Source organism: Bidens hawaiensis, unplaced genomic scaffold (genome assembly GCF_021521415.1).
Source record: "Bidens hawaiensis isolate Kalapana, Puna unplaced genomic scaffold, B.hawaiensis_p1.1 tig00018507_1, whole genome shotgun sequence".
NCBI classification, from domain to species: domain Eukaryota; kingdom Viridiplantae; phylum Streptophyta; class Magnoliopsida; order Asterales; family Asteraceae; genus Bidens; species Bidens hawaiensis.
Window position 1 is genome coordinate 295,947 of NW_027492801.1, and position 10,872 is coordinate 306,818.

The following is a 10,872-nucleotide window of genomic DNA, read 5'->3' on the forward strand; positions in this document are numbered from 1 at the left end:
GCACCATATACACCACAACAAAATGGAGTGGCAGAGAAGAAGAACAAGACTCTAATTAAAGCTGCAAGAACTATGTTGGTAGATTGAAAAATGCCAATCATGTTCTGGGCAGAGGCTGTAGCTACAGCCTGTGATATCCTTAATAGAGTTCTTATTGTTAAAAGGCTTAATAAAACATTCTATGAACTAATGTATAAGCAAAGGCCAAATCTGAAAGGGTTTGAGCCTTTTGGTTCCCTATGCTCCATTTTAAAGAAAAATTCTAAGTTTGGTGAAGTATCTAACGAAGGTTTCTTTGTTGGTTATGTTGGTTGGAACACCAAATAAGCGTGTTTTTAATATTTCAAATAACAAGGTAGAAGTGGTGTGCAACACTGGCATTACAAGCTATTCAGCAACTATACCTTGTTCGGGATCAGAAGAAGCTTTCAATTATAACAAACTCTTTAAATCTTTTAACTTGCCTGACTTGTTTAATGCAGAATTAGAAGATACATTGGCTACAAATATGTTGTATGAAGAAGAGGCTGCAATTTCTAAATCAGCAAGTACCTCGAGTATCAATATTGAAAAGCCTAGTACCTCGAATGTGGAAGTTGAAAATGATAAGGACTTTTATAATCCTTTCCATGATCAGAATAGTCGAGAGAGATTGATACTAATTTGGGTGACGATCTGGCAATTGATTAATTCTCAAATTTGAAAGTTCACAAAGATCATTCAATACAGAACATCATTGGTCACCCAAATGAAGGGGTGAAGACAAGGAAAAGCATTGCAGAGAACATGTGCATGTATGTAGAATTACAAGAAACTGGTATCATTAATGAGTGTCTCTACTCATGTTTCATCAGTCAAGCTGAACCCAAAAACTATCAGATGGCACTGATAGACAGCTCCTGCATTGAAGCAATGCAAGAGGAGCTGGCACAGTTAAAGAAGATGGATGTGTTGACACTAGTGGAGAAACTAAGTGATGTTCATGCTATAGGAACCAAGTGGGTATTCAAGCGAAAGAAAGACGATAAAGGGGTAATTAGTAGGAACAAGACACGATTAGTAGTCAAAGGATTTAATCGACAAGAAGGAATAGGCTATAATGAGTGTTCGCACCAGTGGCAAGGTTGGAAGCTATAAGGTTGTTAATAGCCTTTGAAATATGTAAGGGGTTTAAGGTTTTCCAACTGGATGTCAAGAGTGCATTTCTTAATGGAAGAGTTGACGAATTGGTGTATTTGAGCAACTACCGGGGTTTATTGATCCGAATTATCCAGATCATGTTTATCGTTTGAGTAAAGCTTTATATGGTCACCATCAGGAACCTTAGGCATTGTATGAACATTATAAGAATATCTTTAAGATAATGGGTTTGTAAGAGGGGATTTCGACTTCCTGTTTGGACGGTTATAGCTGTTGGATGCATCGAGTCTTTGTTGGATCATTTTATCTTCTTCCAACGTTATAAATGTCACACCCCAACCTAAGGCGGAAATGTCATGGCATGATCTGATTGCTCACAGCTCGAAGATACTATCATATATAAAATATGACAATATCTAATTAATTATTTTATTCATATAATACACACATTATCCAATTATAACAAACAATTTACAAGTATGAATATAAGCTCAAATAATGTTTATCTTGATTATATCCTAAGGTCTTGTCTACGTGTCCAAACTTTAATCTTCAATACAAGCAACCTGCATATGCGTAGAAAATGGAGTTTGTCAACACAAAGTTGAGTGAGAATATCACCAGTTTTAGCACAACAATATAAATAAGAATAACGTGATAAGTGCGGTAAATATAATCAAACCATAAACAAGTATGTAGACTGTTGCCAAGCGAATCGGGCGTTGGTTACTAGAAGGAACACCCACTATACGAATGAATGAATAGTAATCCCAATATACGAATGAATGAATAGTAGTACAAGTAAACAAGTAGCACGTATGTTTGATTAAGTCACTCACAATTACACGTATGCATTTGTTTGAATATATGTAGTATGAAATACGGATATGTACGCATATGTCCCCAAAAAGTTTAGAAAATTGAGTAAAATAGGGGAATGATAAACTCACCATAGATTAACAACAAGCGAATATAAATACGAATAAGCGAGCTAACGAATAAGCGAGTCGTCCACTACACGTCAAACGATATAAGCAATTCAGAATCTGAGACTTTAAGATATAATAATATAAATAAAAACAAACTCGTTACCACTGGAATCAATACAAACGGACGTTTAGAACTCAAGTTATGTTTGTTTTAAGATTTAAGCGAGCTGGTACCGACCAGAATCCGAACAACGAGTCGGAAGTCAGGTTTTGGTCAGTAGCTTTAAAATTTTGTTACGAGAATAAAAGTCTTCTGGATCGAACGTTGAATCCAACCAGAAGTATGAAAAAATCACTAGTCAAAGATGTTGACTATTATGCCCTTAGAGGGGTTTAAGTCCAATTGACCACCGAGACTCCCTCAATAGGTAAAATTGACTGAGGGTTTTTGTTCTACAGATAAAAATCTATAATATTGAAGAAGACAACTTACCCGAACGATGATTGAAACAAGAGATAATCGATGTCAAAGGGTCATGAAGCTTGAAAGTTAACAAAGCAATACGAACTTGATAAATTATTGAAGAAACCGACAATGGGGAAAGGAATTTCGTGGGATATAGGGATGGTGGCTGGTTTTGAAGTTATAATTTAGGGTTTTATGATATGCCTTATTTAAATATTAAGGGTTAAGACTTGTTTATTAGGAAATAGCTATTTTAGGAAACCGAATAATCAATTAATGACAAAATTGGGTATAATAACATAGAGATTTCGACTTGGGCAACACTAAAACGAAATTTGACCTGCTATAACATTTCTTGGAGTTTAAGTTTCGTTAATTTTATCAAAAATAGGAACGAATTGGCAAAAATAGTCCATGCAGTTTCCAAAAATGCGATTTTTAGCCGTTTTAAGCGATTTTAAATGTTGTTAAGGACTATTTGGCATGATTAAAAGTTATGAAATTATAAAATAAGTTAAACCAAGTTAAAAACCAATAAATACAGGTTTTAAATAGTTCGAAAGATCTGAATTACATTCTCGGATCGGTTTAAACAAATACGAAAAATCCGAGATGTTACAATAAATCTTAATGCCTTGTTTTAGGCTTCTTTCAGATTCCTACAAGGATTCATAATGAGATCCTCATAAAAAGGGCAGTCTTTCTTGAGTCTCGTATTGAAGGCTTGAATTGCTATTGCTGTGTCAAGGTTGGGATCTCCGAAGCTTCCTTGCTGAATTTGCTTACATAATCCCTGAGAGATTCATCATTATTTTGAGTTATCTTATATAGATCACTGGTTAACCTTTCAAAACTTCTGCCGCAAGAAAAGTGGTTATTAAACAGGTTAATTAAATATGAAAAAGATTTAATGGTGAAAGGAGGAACACTCAGGAGCCATTTCAGAGTGGCTCCGGTTAATGTTGAACCAAATCCTTTACATAAGCAAGATTCTTTAAGATCCTAAGGGACGGGTTGATCTCCATCCTTTCACGACATTAAGCAACATGTTTTTCGGTCCAATCATATAGCTACATGTTAGGAGCCTGGAACCGTTTTGGGATCTCAACATCACAAATAAGAGGCGTGAATCTTGAGATTTGTGGCTGCTGGGAGCTGCTTCGGGTATTGGTTGAACTATTCCAGGAACACTAGAGATCAAATCAATCCCTTAACTTTTGTAACTCTTTCTACATTATTAGGTTTATACAAGTATCCTACAAGGTTTCAACATTAGTCACATGTATAGTATTATTATTATAAATGTTACCCGTGCCGGGATTTTTGACTGAGGATCCCGCAATAGTGCTGAAGTCTCTGGTATTCGTGATCCTGATGGATGGAGTTGATCCAGGTGTCCTATTGCTGACTGCATGGGTAAGAAATCATCATAACGAATTCCCAAGGATCCCGAGGGTTCGAAATCCAAAGTCCTTGGATGTAGTGGAGAGGATGGCTCTTCTTTTGGCATATTTCCTTGTAATCTGATATCCCGGAGCTCCTTTATGAAGGAGTTGTTTGTATCATTTTTTTGTTGCATGTGATCCTTCATATGTAATAAAATATCAAATATATCGGTGTTAGACATAAGGACAAGTCTTACAGTGGAGGATATGATCCCTGAGCAGAAGGCCTTATTGCTGGAGCAAGGATGCCGGTGGAAGCTCCAAGTCCTGAGATGGAAATGTCAGTAGTAGTGATCTTCCTCTGACCAGTAGGCGGAGGAGAAGGAGTTTGTGATACTCCAGAAACTAGAGATAATATCGGGGAAGAAATGTTTTTTGATTGAGACGCCATTTCATAAAAGAGCTTGATTTAGGTTTTAGAATTAATTTTAGGATGAAAAACACCACTTGTTCCACGGTGGACGCCAACCTATTTTGGTAAAAAATTATCTAAGCAATTTAGTGATCAAACTTTGTAAGTGAGATATCTTGTTTTTCAGGATATTGCAAGTAATGTGTGACAAAGCAGTAAATGGATCAGGATATATTGAGGAAAAAACTTGATCTTGGCGAGGATCTCCGACACAAAACCTCAGGAGGGATAAACTGTCCCACTGCCTCAGAACTATTATTAAGTATATAGTTGTTTCAAGTCGAGAACTAGTGAATGATTGCTAGAGTACAAGAGTGTGTATGTGGTGAGGTGCAAGTGTCCTATTTTGTTATTATAGCCTCATTTATATAGTAATTGGTATGCTGCAATTAATGCTATTAATTTGGTCTTTAAAATAGTCGTTGGACTTAGTCAGCTTAGTTTAGGGGTTTGCGTGGGGCGGTTTTGAACTAAAACCAAACCGATAACCAAAACTTGATTATTGGAATTTTAAGACCGTTCGGTTTTGGTTTTTCAGTTTTGGTTTTGGTTCGGCTTCGGTATTCACCTTTTGAGCATTGAAAATTTTAGGTCGAAAAGAGAGTTTGTAGAAAATAATGAATTTATGTAGAAATAATTTTGTAAATTGTTAACTAATAGACTATTATACATTTGGCAAAAAGTTTGAGTTACATATTTATTAAATTCTTATAAACTAATTAAAATAAAAACTAAAAAAACAAGTCTTGAACTTCGGTACAGTTTTTTTGGTTTTTTGGTACATGCAAAACCAAAACCAAGTTAGTTCAGTTTTTACAAAAACAAAAAACCAAACCGTAAGCTTTTGTTTAGGTTCGGTTTTTCTGGTTTGGATTTTTTTGATTTTTTCTGTTTCGGATCGGGTTTTTCGGTTTCTTGCACACACCTAGTTAGTTTATACACACGTCTTCATGAAGACTCAGTCGTATAGCTGTGGAGTAGTCATTAGATAAGTAACCAGCAAGCATAAGTCTTCACAAGTGTAATTGATGACGAGGATCACACCTGTTTATGGAATCAAAATTGGCACTAAGTTTTGCCTCTACTTTTTCATGGAATCAAGTCTGTAAATAATGTTGCCTTCTATATAACACACCAACAATTAAGTGTACATTTCCAGCTTCCACATTTTTAAAAATTTTATTTATTCCATCTAGATATGGAACACCCAACCAACACACGTAAAAAAACAAACTTGACCAATGATCAATGATAATGCATTTACCAAATGTTATTGCAACAAAGTGTCAATGGAGGATTGAAAAGTGAAACAACAAGGGATGTGGTGACACTCTTCTCCGTATCTACCCGGACTATAAGTCGCATTTGGCATGATGCTAAACTTCAACTTCAACAAGGATCGGTTGTTGATGTATCTTCAAAGAGGGCTAACGTAATCAGACATAAAAGGATACAAATCGATCTCACTCATGTGTCACAAATCCCATTACGTCGTCGAACGACTATTCGTTCTCTGGCTAAAGCAATAAACATTTCGAAAACAACAATGCATAGAAGAATTAAAGAAGGAGCTTTACGACCACACACAAATGCGATCAAGCCGGATTTAACCGATGAGAATAAGAAAGCAAGGTTAGTGTTTTGTTTATTAATAGTTACTAGATCTTTCTCAAATGCTAGTCCGATATTTCATGATATGTTTAATGTGATTCACATAGATGAAAAATAGTTTTATTTGTCAAAACCATCCAAACATTACTACCTCGTTCCTAAATGAGGATGAGCCGTTTAGAACATGTAAATCAAAAAAGTTTATCACAAAAGTAATGTTTCTAGAGGCAGTTGCACGGCCAATATATGATTCATCGGGTAATGAAGTCTTTTCGGGAAAGATCGGTATATTCCCATTCACAACTTTGGAACCCGCAAAATGGTCGAGTAAGAATCGTGTTGCTGGAAGGTTAGTTACAAAACCTATCTTATCGGTGACTAAAGAAGTAACAAGGTCTTGGTTAATCGAGAAAGTACTATAGGCTATTAGATCTATATGGCCAAGAGATCACACGGGTCCAATTTTCATTCAACAAGACAATGCAAAGCCCCATATAGATGTCAATGATGTAGAGTTCAATCACGAGGCATCTAAAGATGGGTTTGACATCCGACTATGTTTTCAACCTCTAAACAGTCCGATTTAAATGTGTTGGACCTTGGCTTTTTTCAGGCGATTCAATCTCTTCAAAAACAAGAGGTTTTGGGATCAATTGATGAGTTGGTTAGTGTTGTTAAATCATCTTTTGAAAGAATGCCATTATATGAGCTTAACAAAGTGTTTTTAACTTTACAAACATGCATGAAAGAGATCATGAAAGTTCGAGGTGGGAATAATTATAAAATACCGCATATCGACAAAGGTAAGTTAGAATGACAAGGGAATCTACCACTACAAATCGAGTGTGATGAGAACTTGATATATGAAGCCCTTGCGTATTTGGCTCAGTAAAGGAAGCATATTTAGAGCTTCATATCTTTTTTGTTGTTGGTGACAACGAAGAAAATCATAGCTTCATATTTAGGGGGTGTTTGGGATTCCTTATTTTTATCTCCTTATAACTTATGACTTATGATAAGTTAAAAAAAAGTGTTTGGGTTTCCTTATTATGTGAGAGGAAATATTAATAAGTTACACATTTGTAATTTATGACTTCTCCTTATAAGTTATAAAGAGGTGAAAATAAGGAATCCTAAACAACCCCTTACTCTAGAGCTTCATGTTCTTAAGGAAAAAGAAAGAAAAGAAGTTTCTGTCTTTTGTTAGTTTTGTACTAGTACACTCATGTATGGATGTAAAAAGTATGTATGAAATATGCTCACTTGTTTTGTAAAATGAAGCATCTATTATGCTTGAAGAGAACAGTACGTGAAAATATTTAATCACATTCATGTATTCATGATCAAAAAATTAAACAAAGAATGAAAAGAACTTGCGAGTATGTAATAGTAAGGATAAAACTGAAAATTGAATTTATATGAATAAAAATGACATTTAAATTAGGACAACCAAAGATGGAAGGATGGACATTTAAAATGGGACGGAGGAAGTAGTTTTTTCACATTGATTAAAATTTAAGAAGGAAAATATCAGTGATCTGGTTGAAAAATTTCATGACTCCGTTAATGATTTTCCTGTATGTGTGTACAATATATAGAGTTGTATGTATGTGAGGGTATGTGTCTACATAATTATGTAAAAACTTATTCTTTTAATCTATCTTTCAGAAATACATCGGAAATCAACCACATTTCTGATGGAATCAATCTTTTTTTATACCACAAACTAAATTCTGACATATTTCCGATAGCTTCAAATATTGATTTGATTTAATTTTTGCAAAAATACTTGTTAAAAAGGTCATAAAAGTTCTATTGGACCTTAACCTTTCCCCCCAACATTCCTTAATTTTGTTTGATTCATTTTAATATATGATCCAAACAATTACAATGAAGTGATAACTAAACAGGATTAGATTTTAGAAATGTTAAAACATTCTATAGCTTCAAGCTTAAGTTTATTAAACTTTGTACAAAAATAGGATAGAACTTTGGTCGTTCCACTTGTTTTGATGTATACATATTGTCCCCTTGACCAGAAACACAAACCCTAAAAGCAGGCAAAAGCTAGGAAGAAGATGATATCATCCAAACCTTTCAATGTATCTTTGCATGTATTAACAGTTTTCTGTCTACCATACATGCATCATATATACGTGTGATGATATAAGTTATAAACATATAAATGTATTTCTCATGTGGGTTACCTCACAGCATACCATAACTTGTGGAAAACATGCAATTGCATTGTCCATTCAACCTAATATAGCTAAATAACACAACTTAAAAACACGAAGGAACTGAAGCTTGACGCGTTACTAATCACAAGCCTTCGGTTCGATAGATTCTTCATTGATGCTTGAAATATACAAAACAAGTTCTTACATAATCTTAGCTAATGGTTGATAAACTGATCCCATACTACTTACTACTTATACCAACTTAACCAAAAAAGAGCAACAACAGTAAAAAAGAAAATAATTGCAAGATATAGAAGTAAAATAATATTGCATCTCCAGTCCTTGTGCTTCATTTAGCTTCTAAATCTGTTAATTAAATCACAAAAAAGGCTATTAGCATGAATATAACTTATACTAAACAAGTGTTTCATTAAAGTTGAATGATGCAAATAATATATATGAATCCAATTTATTGACTTTTTACAATTTTTAACAAAATGGTCTACATAGTTCTCACATGATTAATAGCACAATCTATATACAGCTAGATTGTTTTTATTAATTTTTTAAAATTTTTTACCCGTGAAGAAATCACATTCTTTTATAGGGATGCTAGCTACTATGTACAGTGTTGTGATTATCCATCCTGAAATTGATCATATGATAATAACACTCTACTAAAATTAACAATGTCAAAGGGATGAAAATGTACCAAATCACCGGTGCCAGCATGATCATATGTGAATGATCGCACCAGGTAATAAAACGCACCATTCTCCAGCGACTGGAGTGTGACCCCCCATTCATTAGTTAACACAGCCTGCCCGGATGAATCCATGAGCACCGCGTCGCCACCAAACGCCTCCTTCACATTAAACGGCCCGACCGCCACCTCGAATGGCACATCATTGATAAACACAATGGGTAGTTTCCCAGTTTCAACTTCCTCCAAACCTGCATAACATATTAGCATATACATACATAATTACATAGACACACGTATATTCTTTAAATAAATAAAATGTTTACACAATATTTAAAAGAAATAATAATGGAAAGTTACCTTGAAATCCACTAGTTGTTGATGGAACAATAGTTGTAGTAGCAGTGGTAGGAGAGACAACTAGAGTAGGAGGTGCTAGCGGTGCCGGTGGTGGTGTACTACGGCTAAACATTTTAATAATATTATCTTCATCAGCCTCCTTGTTGCTAGAACTCTTAAGTGTGATTCCATATTGATGATTAATCATCAAATCAGTTAGCAACACCCCAGAGCTAGTCACCACCGTTTGATCATTAATTTTATGTTGATTATCTTGATCAACCATTGTAAGGAGCTCTGGAAAGCACAAACCTTGTGTGAAGCTCGTGGCGGTGGGTGCGGGTGGCGGTTTGTGTTGCACCACAGGGAAAAAGAAAGGTTCTTGAAAAAACTCCCCGTGGTGCTGGTGGGAAGAGTTGGAACTCGTCCCACTAGCACCTAAATAGGTCTGTGCCGGTTGGTTAACCGACACAGAACTAGGGGAGTTTAGAAAGAACTCAATTGACTTGGTCGACTTGTCGGATGAGGACGACGAAGAAGTGGTTATTGTCTTGCCAGCCACGGCACAGTCCGGGGGTGGTTGGTGGTTTTGCGACTTTTGGAGGTGGCGGTTCTTGTTTTTGCTCCGGGATTTGCGGTTCTGGAACCAGTAGAACACGTTGGCATCGCCGACTTGACCGAATTCTTGAAGTCGAGCTCGGATTCTTCGTATTTCATCTCTTGGAGGGTTCACCAAACCTGAGTTGAAAATGGATTCAAGGATCCGAATTTGTTCAGGTTTAGGGTTCCACCTTGGTTTTGGCTCCGGTGTTCTTTCTTCACATCCTGCCATTGTTTCAACACCTTAGTTTTAGTGAAAGTTTATAATAAGATTACATATTGTAACGTATGTAACATCCTTAACTCCTTTTCTGGATTTGTGCATAACAATATAGAAACAGTAACTTACATATTTCAAGATTATCAGGAACGGTTCCAAAATCAATAATTAAGTGACAAAACATTTAGTTAAGATGAATATATAATATACCAGAAGAGTAAGGAGATGATCTGTTGGAGAGATGGGAAGACTGCCATTGGTGATCTTGATGAGTGGTGTAAGTGGGCTTAGACTTGAACATATTAGGCCAGTGTCTATGACTATTTGATGAAGCCATCTTAATTAAAGAGCTAGGTATGAATGTATGTGATATCTTTTTGATGATTGATGATGAATGAACTTCTTTTCACACAGTTAAAGTCAGACAAAAAAGTTATCTCCTTCTATACCCTCTTTGTGTTTTGGCTGTTTTTTGGTTTACTAAAGAGGAATGAAAAGTCTTGACAAACATAACATCTCTTCTTATAGCCATAGACTTCTCACCTACTCCTGCATTTAAGTTCAGTTTATATATCCAAAACAATAATAAAATTTACTCGGCTAGTCTACAAATAATATGTATAGTTTATAAAATGATAGTTAGAATGCCAACTTAGCATCATTGCTTACTTCTAGCAAAAAAACAAAAGAAAACGAACTATATACACTTGCTTGAAAATCAATATTAGTGAAAGATTATTCATGTTACGGGGCATACCCTAGAATAATAATAATAATAATAATAATAATAATAATAATAACAATAATAATAATAATTAACAAAAACA

General features: G+C 35.1%; 1 protein-coding gene across 1 annotated transcript; it reads right to left on the bottom strand.

Moving 5' to 3' along the window:
• Positions 1–8,820: 8,820 nt before the first annotated feature.
• On the bottom strand, positions 8,821–10,505 carry LOC143556295 (WUSCHEL-related homeobox 9-like). The gene is made up of 4 exons (XM_077045652.1): positions 10,256–10,505; positions 9,247–10,050; positions 8,896–9,137; positions 8,821–8,829 (listed from the first exon to the last, which is right to left on the bottom strand). The coding sequence occupies exons 1-4, from the start codon at positions 10,380–10,382 to the stop codon at positions 8,821–8,823; spliced, it is 1,182 nt and encodes a 393-aa protein (XP_076901767.1). The 5' UTR covers positions 10,383–10,505.
• Between the last annotated feature and the right edge of the window lie 367 nt (positions 10,506–10,872).

Bases quoted from the DNA above. Each gene is read 5' to 3' on its own strand.
- LOC143556295 (XM_077045652.1), bottom strand. From the start codon at position 10,382: ATGGCTTCATCAAATAGTCATAGACACTGGCCTAATATGTTCAAGTCT. The intron at 10,051-10,255 runs GTATATTATATA...AAACAATGGCAG, and splicing joins ATCATCTCCTTACTCTTCTG to GATGTGAAGAAAGAACACCG. The intron at 9,138-9,246 runs GTAACTTTCCAT...TATGTTATGCAG, and splicing joins AACAACTAGTGGATTTCAAG to GTTTGGAGGAAGTTGAAACT.